This window comes from Sinohyriopsis cumingii, chromosome 5 (assembly GCF_028554795.1).
Source record: "Sinohyriopsis cumingii isolate HCF-2022 chromosome 5, ASM2855479v2, whole genome shotgun sequence".
In the NCBI taxonomy this organism is placed as follows: Eukaryota; Metazoa; Mollusca; class Bivalvia; order Unionida; family Unionidae; genus Sinohyriopsis; species Sinohyriopsis cumingii.
The window spans coordinates 53,811,050-53,826,068 of record NC_142965.1 but is presented as its reverse complement, the minus strand read 5'-3'; the positions used below and the strand labels follow the sequence as shown (position 1 = coordinate 53,826,068).

Sequence of the window (15,019 nt, the reverse complement as noted above, 5' to 3'; positions counted from 1 at the left end):
TAATTCAATAGCCAAGAATCTGGAAATGATAAAATCCAAATGACCAAAATCTTCGTAACATCAAGCCTAAACCACATTGGGTTTCAGCCTAGGAAGTCCTTCAAAACTTAATAACGAACGAAATTTGCGACAGATGAGATGTGCATGTATAATAAATAATATAATTCAAGTCTCCTAGCCCCAGCCACCACCACCAAAGGCGGAGGCATACATTCTTTAAGTGTCTGCCCACTGACATGGCAGCTGTGCATTTGGTAACCGTGGTTTCTTGTTTGCCTTCATGATAAACTAATGGTAGTAATGTGGATCTTTTTAAATGACATGACTGCAAGGCCAAGTTAGTTTATCTAATAAGCCTGTTTATGTCGTCCGTCGTCTGTCGACTAACATGCGCTTGTTACCGCTTTTGGGTCTTTGTTTTGTATATAGTTTTCATCAAACTAGATATAGGTTTATATCATCATTTTCTCAATTTTGTACATATGAATTTAGTGATTTCAGATCAAACTCTCTGAGTTTGCAATCACTCTGGAATCTAAATTTTGTATCTGGCTTTGGTTAAAAATAATTGGAATATATGCTAACATCATCAAGACCTCAGAATAGTCTGATAATGATCGAGATTAATGCATACAGTATTAATTAAGTAGGCTTGCTTGACTGCTGATTGGCAGAGCTTGTTGCTGTTATATGAGTCATTTTTTCTGGTTTAATTTTGAGCAATCCTGAGTAATGGGTATATATTGTCACAGTTGCGTTCGATAAAGAGCAAGATGCAGCAATATTCATGGGGTGATATTGCATGTGATTGGCTGTTCTTGTTACCACTTTGTATATGAATGACTAAGGTTGTTACCACTATGTATATGATTGGCTAAGGTTGTTACCACTCTGTATATGATTGGCTAAGGTTGTTATTACTCTGCATGTAATTGGTTGAGCTTCTTACCGATTTGTGCGTGATTGACTGAGCTCGTTACCACTCTGGATGTGATTATTTTGATCAGATTTTGATAGAACTTGGAATCTAGATTCATACGATCAAAATCTTGCACGAGTTGGATAAGCAACCAGATCCACGTGTATTACTGAGATCTTGCATCTTATTGGCACAAGTGTATTACTACTCCGGAGATTATTTTTACCCAATTTTGAGTTGGTAGATAAACAAAACTCATTTTCTTTTCACATTCTTCTCTCTCTCTCTCTCTCTCTCTCTCTCTCTCTCTCTCTCTCTCTCTCTCACACACACACACACACACACACGGAAAGCAGAGGAAGTAGCCCATGATATTTACTATCGTGAATCACAGGGATGGGTTTGCACCGATTTCTTCCCTCTGCAAGTAATTTGAAAACTGGATTTATTAAAATGTTAGAATACCAGATGTACAAATTTCAAAAGAACAATCCTTCAGGAAATAAAAATATAGATCAAAAGCAGATTTTCACAATTTTAGACATTTATTTTTGTAATTGTGTGTCTCTGTTTATTTTCCTCCAGTACGAAAATAGTTCTTACAAAAACCATGAGAAAGGTTATGAATTAATTTAGAGAGAAATGTTTCAAATCTTGGAGAAAAATACTTTGCCATATTTTAAATTCTAAAATATTTGAAAGCAAACTTGGTATGTTTTATAAAATAAATAGTATTGAAATGATAAAGTGCCTGAAGCATTTGTCATTTATATCTTATCAATTGTATTTTGCATTGTTTTATGGCATTTCATATAGTAAATGCCATGTACTATCATTTTTGGGATAATTTATATTTATTATTTATTTATTTATTTTGGTATTTAATAAAATATACCCAATATACCCATTTGCTTTCTAATGAAATACTTCTATATTTAATTAACCAGAGTAAAGAGACCGTGGTCCTGAAAGAAAAATGAACTACGAAAGAATGAGCAAATAAATATATGAGTTATATTTTCAATCCGTCTGTACGGCACAAATTAAAACTTCGCCTGTAAGCATAACTTTAAAAATCTTGAATCACATGGATATGGTCAAGAGAGTGTGCAAATTAATTATGACATTATGCAAATTAATTATGACATTATGCAAATTAATTATGTCATTATGATACAAAGCTTGGGGGATAGTTTATATAGAATGTTTTCTTACAATATTATATAAGTTTGTTTAGCGAAATTCTCAACTGTTCAATTATGTAAACTAGGCCGGCGATATGACACCCACTTGACTCTTATGACGCCCACTTGAGTCTTATGACGCCCACTTGAGTCTTATGACACCCACTTGACTCTTACACCCACTTGAGTCTTATGACGCCCAATTGAGTCTTATGACACCCACTTGAGTCTTATGACACCCAATTGACTCTTATGACACCCACTTGACTCTTGTTGGTATTTAGTTTATATCGATCAAACATAGGAACTGAAACAACACGCCATCACAGACTTACTCTCAAGAAGCGACTTTGAGTCGTTTCCCTTGCACAAATGACACCGTTATAAAGAACGTTGTGCCGTATTGTACATAGTACTCTTGTTTATAAGCCTAAATTTGCTTTTTATGGACAAATTAAAATCAAAATAGATTCCGAATTACCGGACTGTCTAAGACTCTACTTATTAAACGCTGCTACTTCATTTAATTTGATGGCACCGAGTGAGCTATGAATACTTCTTAAATTAAATTCGAAGATGGCGCAATATGTTTAAACTCAGACCACGCTGAAATGTTTGTCTTTTGTGTGATGAGAAATTTCAAATAAAAGATGTTCATAAAATGGAAGGTTATTTTCGATCTGCGTTCCCTCTTCCTAGTCCAATTCACCCCACCCACCACCACCCCATTTTTCTTTTTAGTTTAAAGTGACATTTGTAGAAACAATTCGGGTGAAAGATCATTTCGAGATTGATGGAGACAACAGCAAAGATCACTTCAAAGACTGTTATATCCAAGCTTAGATAAATTGATTATGGGTCATAAGTGAATCACTTTGAATCATTATGATTTAAACTGATGTAATGATTCTGCACAGCTAAAGGTGCATGACACTATACCAGTTATCAAAGTCAACCTTAGCAACTTCGTAACTAATAAAATAAATGGCTTATTCCCAAAAACAACAAGATTTCTATTTTTATTAAATACATCACTTTTTATCATCGTCATGCAAAACATTTGGCTGAAAAATGTCAGATGGTAGGTATGGAATATAATTTGCACACACACACACACATCTTACCTTGAGAGACATTAAATAAGAACAAACCAGTTTTAAGCGCATCAGCTGGGCGGTTATTGACAACTATTATAATGAATGGAAATATATATAAATACTCCTTTAAAAACAGGACATTGTCCGCCTTGGCGGAAACTAAATGTTGCTATCAATTTGGCGCACATATTCGTGTCCATCAGTATGTACGTCCACACCCGAGTTTAACCTTATATAAAAGTAATTGTTGTTGTCAGTTTCTCAAGTGCAATAGGCAACAGCCATGTTACTTGGTATATAGACACTTACTAATGTGGACTACATGAATTTACCAAAAGCTCTAAGCGGAATCGACATTCGGGTCATGACCAGCTTCTTGTCTGAGAAAATAATATATTATGCAAGTGATTTGGGGACTATACATATAAATTTGTACCTACGAAATGTATGGCAGTAACTACTCCACATTACAAGAATGATGTGTGCGGCTGCAGAAATTCATCTGATATAACCAATGTTTAATGGTTTTGAAATTTACTTTTAGTTCAGTAAAAAATAATTATTAACTGCAATATGCTACGTAGTCTTATTTCTTAACAATGCATGCCCGCAGCACGTTTTAAAACCGCTTGCAATTTCATATAAACGGGTATTTTGTTAGATATTGTGGCCATTAAGGTACACAAGCCCACTATATGTACCTGCGTCACGTGATATTAATGAGTTCATTCCCCGCCTGCGCTTTAAAGAGAAAGGCATGTTAGTCAAATATTAGAGTGCATCGGTCTCTTAGATGTTAGAAAAAATGGAGAACCAAGAGGAAAGGACTAATCTGGATGAACGACATTTTGCTATTGCACTCGCTAGAACCAATGGATCTTACCCAAGGCTGCAAAGATGAAAAGCATGCACGTTACTGCTCTGCTGTTTGGGCATGTTGCCATGGTATACTATTTGTTCACAAGACTTGTTAAAGTCGGTTCATAAATTTGAAGCTCTTTTCCTTAATTACACATCCATAGCTTTGAATATGTGGTAAAGTTTCTCGTGAGAATCATTTCAGTGAACATTAGCTCATATACAACAAATTGTGTCACTACCGTCTTAACTTCATGCTCCGACTGACATGGGTTAATTTTCATCTCAAAGTTTATATCACGTGCAAAAATCACAGAAATTCTCTTTCAAAACATTACAGTATATTTAATATATTCCAACGCTAACATCAACAATTAAATGCATATGAAACAAAGAAATTATTAACATTTCTATATAACAATAAGTAATGACCTGATTTCTCCTAAAAGAAAACAATCCCTCATATATCCTTGGGAAACAAGCATTTTTTTCTTCTTCAGAAATAGATATTACAAATATTTAAAAACAGATATTGCCTCGTATTGAGTGCCTTTTCTAATAAACTAGCTGTGTTCAATCAGACTTTGACTTCTAATACATGTTCTAATATAAGGTTACGGATATTATTTGCCATTTTGGAGTAATACATTATTACTTCACTCCTATTGCTGAAGGCAAAGGTGCCGATTTAGCCCCTGTCTTCATTTTCTTTTTTCCTTGCGAACTCGGAGATCCTTTCCTGCCTTTTCTTCGCGTAGTAGGTGTTACCTGAGTCTCTGACTCCACAGGCTTTGGCCGATCTCGTAGCTCGCGCATTTTGTGCGAGGATTGGTTCGCCATGCTCACATTCGCCCTCTGTCTGAGATTTTCCCATGCCTTGGGGAATCCTTGTGTAATTTTGTTATCAGAAACATCTAATTCTTTAAGACAAGGAATTTTGCATATAGTTTCTGGTAGAGTGGTGATGACGTTATCTGATAAATCCAGAACTTCTAAAGACTTGAGCTTGTCCAACTCTCCGGGAAGCCCTAAAAGATCATTTTTCGCTGCCCGAAGTTCCCTCAACCGATACAGATATGGGAAATCAATTGGCATTTCATCAATATGGTTTTGGTTTAGGTTTAGGGTCAAAAGGGAGGCCAGAACATCGATCCTGTCTTTAGGAAAATTCAGCAGTGCATTGTTTGACAGGTCCATCAAAACCAGTTTATTCAACTCCCCGAAGTTTTCTGGGAGAAGTTTTAACTCATTTCCAGACATTTTCAAAGACTGGAGTGAGATAAGCTTCAGTATTCCATCGTGAAATTCTGCAATGTGATTATCAGACATATCCAGCGCCAGAAGCTTTTTCATTGTTCCTATCTTGGCGGGTAAAGCTGTCAACTCATTGCTATGTGCAACAAGTTTTTCCAAGCCTTTCAGTTTGCAGACGTTATCTCCCAGTGTCTTCAAATGGTTCTTTGAAACATTCAGCTCCTTCAGCATCCGAAGATTGAAGACACTTGGCGGCAATTCTTCCAATCCTAGATCAGAAAGTTCCAGCATTGTCAAATTCCTCAAATGATCCTTGTCACCGATCACAACCAGAACAGACTTGTTGTCAGTTGGATTGATGATCAGTGGGTTACCGGAGAGCTTGAGATGTTCTACCGTTTTAGGCACATGGAGGTGAGGGAGTCCGTTGTGTGCAACATCCATTGACCGAAGCTGGTAGAGAAACTCTATAGATTTAGGCATCAGGTCTATTTCGTTATGGCTCAAGTGGAACTCCTCTAGATTTCTCAATTTCCGAAGATCTGAAGGCAGCGTTGTCAACTTGTTGTGTGAGATATCCAGATGTGTCAATACCTGGGTTAATCCTAGATTATCCGGAAGGGTGGACAATTTGTTGTTCGCAACATACAACCTCTTAAGAGTCTTTACATTCCCAATAGAATCCGGAAGTTCCTTGATCTTGTTCCCAGACACATCCAGAGTCACAAGAACTTTCATTTCTGCTATGTCTTCGGGAATAACTTCTATCTGGTTTCTTGCCAACCACAGATGCTCAAGGGATCTTAGAGTTACTGAAAACTTCATGGTCTTCAACTGGTTGTCAGAGGCTGATAGAGACTGGAGATCTCGGAGCTCTCTCATTCCCTTGGGCAGGTATTGTATCTGATTTCCCGAAATATCGAACTCTCGTAGCTTACGTAAATTCTCGATATCGTCCGGGAGAACTGAAATCTCGTTGTGTGCAAGAAGAAAAGTGTCGAGTGCAAAACCAAGATTCCAGAGTTCAGGTGGAAGATTTTTAATGTGGTTATGTGACAGGTTCAGATGATGAAGATACTTGATATTACCAAGCTGAGGTGGAATGTCATCGAGCGCGTTGTGAGATAGATCTAACCACGTTAGACGCGTCAGTTTTTCTATTGTTTCTGGAATTAAGGAAATCCCATTGTGGGACAAATCCATCCTTTGAATATTTGGCTTTTTCACAGCGGGTGCAACCATTGCTGTTAGTTTGTTGTGAGACAGAACGACTGTTCCAGTCATTTCATACAACCCTTTCTTGTAGGATCTTATGAGATTATGAGAAACGTCTAATAAAATTATTGACGTAGCTTTGTTGATATTTTTGGGTAAGACACGGATTCGATTGTTGGATGCATTAAGCGTAGCCAAAGCGGTAGCCCTGTGAATGGTTGGAGGTAGTTTCTTGATACTGTTATGGCTAAGATCTAAGAATGCCAGCTTCTTCATCTTCGAAACTGAACCAGGGAAGGCCGACAAAGCATTATTTCTTACATTTATATATTCTAAATTTTCCAGGTTTGCAATTGTCTTTGGCAATCGTTTAATTCGGTTGTTTTCTGCATTCAAACGAACAGCCAGTTGACAAACTTCTTCATTGCTACAGATCTCTATAGGAAGGGTCTTCATATTGGTGGTTCCGTATTTTATATGAACCTTGTTTGCTTCTGTGCGTTTTAGGTACTTCTTTATCTGGTCGTTGAGGGATACGATCTTGCTGCCCGGTCCTGTCGCAGGAGGCGGCTTTTCTTCCTTCTTTCTTCGAGCGCTCATGTTGATTTGTTATGATGTGGTCTTGTGTTAACTGGTTGTGGTGCTTTCCATTAAATTTTGCTGAAATGAAAATAAAAGGAATATTACTTGCCACTATCTTTGACTACCCAAATCGGCCATGAATGGAAATGTTTCTAATTTACTGAATTAGTCAATATTATTTTCGTATCATTTTCAGTCGGTATAACTAATTCTTATATTTTCTTAAGTATGTGTTTCACAGTCGATGTGATATTTTTGTATTTTTTTACAGAACAAATTTAGCACATACTCGCAATATATATTCAACTCAGATTACCCCGTCCAAAAAAATAAATATTTGGAAGAAAAGAAAAATAATGACATCTAGGTATACTTACACCAACCCCCAACCCCCCATTAATCTCTCCGCACACGCAAACTACACTCTCATTAAGCTTGCAATGACGTTAGATACATGTGTAACCTTTTCAAGTTCAACCATCCTAATATTTGCAACATTCTGTCCATGTTAATGACACCTCAGTGCCTTTTCTTACGGTGCACCGTGACACCTCAGTGTCTTTTCTTACGGTGCACCGTGTATATATATATATATATATATATATATATATATATATATATATATATATATATATATATATATATATATATATATATATATGTATATATATATATATATATATATATATATATATATATATATATATATATATATATATATATATATATATATATATATATTGATATATATATGTGTGTGTGTGTGTGTGCGCGCGCGTGTGTGTGTGTGTGTGTGTGTGTGTGTGTGTCACTGAACTAATTAATGTTACCATCATTAAGCTACTGTATGATAAATATAATGCTGTAAAGTACTGATTGATATACCAAATAACTGTTGAAAATCATATTACTACATTGCATGCTCAACAACTGATTGCTAAGGAATGGAACGTATCCATCAACTTATGAAACAGTTCCATTGAAAGCGATGGGTTATTTGGTACGCTGCAGACAAGAGAACGAGCCCTGCTGTAAACTACGTGACGCAAAGATAAAAAAAAACCCAAACAAACAAAGGCTCTTATTCATACAGAAATATCATTAATACCGTCAAAGCATGTGTCATTTAAGTTTATATGTAATCTGTCTAGGAGCTAATCAGGTGGTTCGGAATTCAATCGCTGTCACATTGTGTCATGAACAGGATTAAGGAATAAATTATGACTATAGCAAAAGGCATGCAAGACTGTATTCGAAAGGTATGCACGACTGGGCTCAAAAGGCTGAAGCAAACAGTTCACATTATGACCAAAAATAATAATTTACAGTGCTGCTGATCCAGCTGATGTCGAGAACTAATCCGGAATTTGATTTGGTTGAGCACTAACGCAAACGTGGCGAAAGCATGAAGTACGTGAAATTGATTGAACTTAAATATTTTGATCAATGGAAAAATATATATATGATTATTAAAACGAAGACATGAATACTATGTACTAATCACAAAGATGGAAAATCGAATACTAGCTAGAAAGAGAGGTAGTAAAAGCGACAAACACAAGAAGCCCTTATTCAAGGAAGGCATTGAGAAGAAGGTCTAATATTTTTAATGTCTGGTGTTTTACTTTTCCAATAGTAAAATGATTTTGTAGGGGTGGGTTAAGGCCTAAAAATGAAAAGTATTTCCCTGCAAGAAAAGATAACTGTGTTCACTTGCAGATGAAAATGACTAAAATCCTGCAAGTAACCTTAGTGGGAAAGCCGACAAATCGAACTATTTAATAGTAGGAAAATATAACTTGGTTTATTCAAGACAGAGAGCCGCACAACTTAGTTGTTAGAACGTCGGACCTGTAATCGAAAAGTCCTGTGTTAGTTACCCACCTAGACCAGCCCATGTTGACTGCCTCCGTGTGTATCTGGAGAAAGCACTTAGTTTCCATTTCCTCGGCATCATGTAAACAAAAGTGTTTTTGAAAGTGCCATTAAAACCTACCAACATAAATCATTCGCAGCTGAAAAATGACATTTTATCGAGTCATGTCAGATCAATTATCAACTTCTTCTCCATCCAGGTAAGTTAGGTTTAAAACTTGTCTACAGGTGATCTTACAAGGAATGGTCTGCCGTTGATTTGTAACTATATATATTGATTGTATTAATAATTTTTTGTCTGGAATAGTCTGGGATTACATGGGTGAACGTGAGGTCAACATGAAGTGCCTGCCGTCATCGACCGTCTTTCGTGTCTCTTTTGGCGTCTTATAATACAAAAGTCGCATTCTAGTATTTACCTTTGTGAAGTAAGACAAACTTTGTATAAGAGATGTAGATCTCGTCGTAAATACGGTGTAATATGCCAACGAATACGCATAGGTTTGCATCGTATCGAAACTTGTTCATATGGTAGACAAATGAACATAAAGTCAGCATCAACAAAATTGTTTTAAGTTCTGCTTCTTCCCACATACAGACTTGGAACAAATTACCATCAATAATTGCAAAAGCTCCTGACTTTGTATCTCAAAAGCAGGAGCTATCCAAAATCACATTGAAATGAACAAGTCAGCTATTTTTTCTCGCAAGATGTTTAATATGTCATATTTTTCTTGAGGAAATTAGTACATTGACAACGTCTGAACTCAAAGCATAACTCTGAGTGGTAACAATGTCCTATTTTACTAAAGACTATGACGGCACAGAAATTGCAAGAATGCATAGTCATTCCTAGTCACTTGTGCAAGGAATGGAAACTTGTACTGCTGTGCTTTCCACTATTTCAAAGAATCCTCTTCCAACATTATTAGTAATTCATTCATGAAAAAGTCAACCTTATGCATCAGTTTTCAAGTCTGAGATGGGTCGACTTGTCCTTCCTGACAAATATAACGTCACTCAAAATCGACGCAGCTATTTTTCCTTTTCTTTAAACCGAAAAATTCCACACTGCACTTTTTGTTTTTCTGTTGGGAATACTTTCAAATTCCATTGTCTAAACAAATAAATTGCTGAAAATTTAAATTCAGGTCTACTCACCTGTCGACTAACTTGAAAAACTGATTCAACGTTAATCTGTATCTGGAAACAAGGAAAGGAAGTTAACGTGACGTAAGTACTTTTATCTGACCATGTATTTCATACGGAAAAATGCGTCCGCCATTAGTTTCAATGTGTTGTTGTCTTTTTATTATTCGCAGCTAAAATATCACATATCACAGCAGATGTTGCATCCTTTGCTTATGTACGTTCCTGGCATTTAAATACTTTTTTTTAGAGGAATTGATATATTTATGAACACGGACTCGTGAGTATTGTTCATTTATTGTCATTACTAACAAGACATAAATATCTGATACTTGTAAATTATTATTTTCAACTGGAAAAATATATCCTCCTCTTACTGGGTGTTTAGGGCCGACTAGGTATCATACGAAATCTATTTGTCAAAACCCAATGTTGATATAGCCATCCATGTGTGAGGCGTAGAGATAACACTATTTTCAATACATCCACCACGGAGTCCATACTGAGGGTTAGTCATTGTCATGTAGGACCAACAAGACACAATATGAACTCTTTTAATCTAAACCTCATATCAAAATGACCTTTCGTTCAAGAGGAGTTGCGAAAACGAAATTTTCATGATGGCCACATTTTGGACTTCAGATCCGAAGTCTGGTAGTGCAAACTCCATGCTGATACGAGGATTGATTCATTCAGAACAAGATCAGATCAGCGCCGTTTTCATTTAGGACCAACTAGACCATGGTGTGTGTGTGTGTGTGTGTGTGTGTGTGTGTGTGTGTGTGCGAAGATTCTTGGCAATCATCCAAGTCGTTTAGGAGGAATAGCGATAACAAACTTGTGCTAACGACGGACGAAAAATTATCCCATAAGCTCTTCTCGTCCCTGCATGACTAGTAGAGCTAAATATGTAAATTAATATAGCAGTCTATCGGAATTTCAGACGTGGGTCTGCGTTTTTGCTGCAGACTGTAAGTTATGCAGGTGCAAATAATGGAAATTGATAATTTATGGTAATCCGAATGAAAACGAGAACTGAAGAAGTGAAAAGCAGTGGCTTTATCAGAAATGATACATTGGTCTCATAATACTATCAGCACGGCCGTATATATATATATATATATATATATATATATATATATATATATATATATATATATATATATATATATATATATAACTGGGGTTCAATCCAATAATACGCGATATCTACAATTTTCAGTCAGTACTTTCATTATTTCCATTGGATCTACAAAAATACAATCGTATCAAGTTTTGTAAATGGAACACTTTGGTTTTGTTATTTTTAGGTGGGGGTCTCTGTTACGATGTCGACAAAGACTCAGTGTAAGATGAAACTGCTTGCGGTAGTTTCACAAAAGTTTTACACTGTTTATTGTCAGTTAAGTTTAAGTTCAAATGACTGATAAGACGACGTTCGTCCACAGACCAATGTTAACGTGAATTTTGTGTTTAAAAATACTGTATTCGAAGAGCTGCATTTCTTTAAACACATCTTACTGTTAAATCTTATTTTACGTGTCTTCAGTTGTAAATAATAAATGAGCAGATGTAAAAAAGAAAGGAGGATATATATTATCCATATATCAACAAAATAACTTACTTCGTTAAGAACTCGATGAGAGAAAGCGTTCATTCGTCAAGGTAAATCCATGGCTTCAAATCTAAACCCAGTTTCCTGGTAAATCCAATAACCGGCCACATAGCCAGGCTGGTTTACGAGCCATGCTTAGTGTGCAGTTGAATTTAAGGAACAAGATAATATTCATTGATACTCCTTTTGTTAAGTCATATTTCCTTCGCTATGTTTACGTATTGCACTCGCGCACCATGGCCACGAAACATCAAGTCGCATGTTGAATGTAAAGCAAGCCTTTGTTTGCTGCTAAACTCTTTAATCTAGGGCGGACAGGTATATCGCACTACTCCAGAGCTGTTAATGTGATAGCAAGAATGAGGCGCTACCGTATCAGTTCCATAAATAAAACTATCTTAAATACAAACAAACAAAAAATATCCATCCACAGAAAGATAGCAAGTCTTTTAAATTTTAAGTCTGTTGTTCGGGTGTGCGAAGATTTCGTTCGTTCTTACAATGATATATGAAGCATACACTCACAAGCTAAACAAATGACGCACTTGTCTCTACTTGAATATATCACCAGTTCTTTGATATGCAAATAAGAATGAAACCTGAATCGGAAATCTTACAAACCTAGATCTGTATTTTAAATTCATCATCGTTTTGTGATCGAATGGCAACAATCATTCTCATGGATCAAAATGCTACGAGAACCATTAAGCTATGCGTGGTGGTGATTTAGAAGTCCAGCTAACAGTTACCTTTTTTATAACATAACAAGCTTCAAAGAACAAAAATATGATTTCTTGTGATAAACAGGTTGAATTCTAACATTGGCGTAGTAAGAACCCGGGTAACAACCACCGATCCACAGGAAACTACTGGCAAGCTTTCTCACCTGTCCATATTGCCCGAGCCCGGCACTCGAACCCATGCAGACAGATGTGAGATGGCAGTGATCAGCACTTCTTATTTGGGTGGAATGAACAATATATTTTGCCCTAAAAAATATTTGTTTACGGTTTGATCCGCCAATAAACATGCATAACCAAACGATTTTTACGGTGAATTTTTAAGTCACATTGTAAGGGCCATATCAAACTGCATTGCGATCATTTTGTGTTGCTGTGATGTTATACTAATAACAAGTAGAGAACCAGTCTTGCAACTGCCAATTATCTATTTAACCTTTTGATCTTCTTTCAACTAATTGTAGTAATTTACCATTCACTACGTGACAAGTGTAATGAATACCATATACATTCAGAGATAGTGTTATACTTTATAATGTTAATTACTGTGGCAAAAAAGGAAGGGTTAACAAGGTACAGGTAGAAAATTATATTTTCCTATTACTAATAACAAGAGTTAACGAGTATGCTTAATATGAGCGCAAAATGTACAGTTAGAGTAATAGATGGGGGGGGGGGGGCGCATCCATCGCTAATGTCAGGATCAAAACGGCCAGAAAATCCTCTGCTGCAAAAAAACGTACATATAGTAGCTTTAGGAATTGAAGGCCATATTGTTATTAAGAAACGTTCTACGTATAGTAGCTTTAGGAATTGAAGGCCATGTTGTTTTTAAGAAACGTTGTACGTAATAGTAGCTTTACGAATTGAAGGTCATATTGTTATTAAGAAACTTTGTACGTAATATTAGCTTTAGGAGTTGAAGGCCATACTGTTATTAAAAAACGTTGTACGTAATAGTAGCTTTAGGAATTGAAGGCCATGTTGTTTTTAAGAAACGTTGTACGTATAGTAACTTTAGGAATTGAAGGCCATATTGTTATTAAGAAACGTTGTACGTAATAGTAGCTTTAGGAATTGAAGGCCATATTGTTATTAAGAAACGTTTTACATATAGTAGCTTTAGGAACTGAAGGCCATATTGTTATTAAGAAACGTTGTACGTAATAGTAGCTTTAGGAATTGAAGGCTATGTTGTTATTAAGAAACGTTGTACGTATAGTAACTTTAGGAATTGAAGGCCATGTTGGTATTAAGAAACGTTTTACATATAGTAGCTTTAGGAATTGAAGGCCATGTTGTTTTTAAGAAACATTGTACGTAAAGTAGCTTTAGGGACTGAAGGCCATGTTGTTATTAAGAAACGTTGTACGTATAGTAGCTTTAGGAACTGAAGACCATATTGTTATTAAGAAACGTTTCTTAAGCAATGAATACTGTTCGAATTGCACTTTGGCCATAATGTCTGTGTATGAATTAGCCATGAATGAAATTTTGGCCATTCTAAACACAATAGATCGTGGTATTTAGTGTAATTTATAGCATATTTAGCGGTAGATCAATCTTCTGTTGTAACTTGATGCAAAACTTATCGAAACATTCACACAGATCCTAATTACGATGTGTTTATGCTTTTTATTTGTTTCGTTTTGTTCTCATTTTCTTTTTCGTTTGTATTTACACGAAATCTCCATTTCTAAGAGATAAGCGTTGGCCCATTGTATAACGTGCCAATTGCGCGAGCAAAAGGGTGCGGGTTTGACTCCACCTTAGCCAATCTGAATCGGTCACAGTGAAGTAGACCTCGGCATAACAGTTCACATCACTGCTTCGACGTAGCCTAACCGTTCATTCGTCTTTAAGTTAGATTTCTATACAGGGTAATACGACTTGCTTTTGACGAGCACGGCAACGAATGCTCTGTCATTGTATTTTATCAGATCAGACCCATGAAACAAAGGCAAAAAGCGTACACTTTAAAATGTCCATTGTAAATCTTTTATTCGGGTCTGTGTACTTGGATCTTGAACCACTACAGTGTGAACGGCTCAATGGAAAATGATCATTTCATTAAAACGATGTCAGGATGTTAGATTCCATGGGGAATTCGTGATTTGTTTCTCAGGTGATCATTGATTTATTAATTAATAATACATCGTAGATTAGATACTAATATATTTCTAGCCTGTCTTTATGATCCCCTTTAAATGACAAAAGAAAGAGAAAAATAGTGGCGATCCTCCTGGGCAGCCAGTAAGACTGTATTACCACCACCACAACCATCCACGAGCCTCTTGAAATTCAGCATCAGAGATTTGCTGTTGTAAGGTAGGGCACTATGGAATTCCCCATTCCACCTCACCCAACCCCTCAACCCGCATATATGTGTTAGTAAAATATAGAAACGGCACACGTCTGTATAGGAAGAGATCTGATGTACATTTTGCTACATATATCCAGTATAAGTGCCTTAACGTTGTGTGTTTTTTCGTTGGAGACTTTTGATTTCTTAATAAGAAACGACACCTTTG

The 15,019-nt window shown here is 36.2% G+C and overlaps 1 protein-coding gene across 4 annotated transcripts in view; it reads right to left on the bottom strand.

The window, feature by feature from the left end:
- Positions 1 to 3,109: 3,109 nt before the first annotated feature.
- LOC149799186 (uncharacterized) overlaps positions 3,110 to 15,019 on the bottom strand; it is a 43,428-nt gene continuing 31,518 nt past the window's right edge. For 2 of the 4 annotated variants that reach the window (XM_089958431.1, XM_089958429.1), the window contains exon 2: positions 3,110 to 7,187. In XM_089958431.1, the coding sequence (XP_089814557.1) occupies positions 4,710 to 7,127 (2,418 nt within the window). In that variant the 5' untranslated portion in view covers positions 7,128 to 7,187 and the 3' untranslated portion in view covers positions 3,110 to 4,709. Of the gene's footprint in view, positions 7,188 to 10,145; positions 10,188 to 11,757; positions 12,208 to 15,019 lie in introns of those variants that run through there. The other 2 variants (XM_089958430.1, XM_089958428.1) reach the window with 2 other exon arrangements.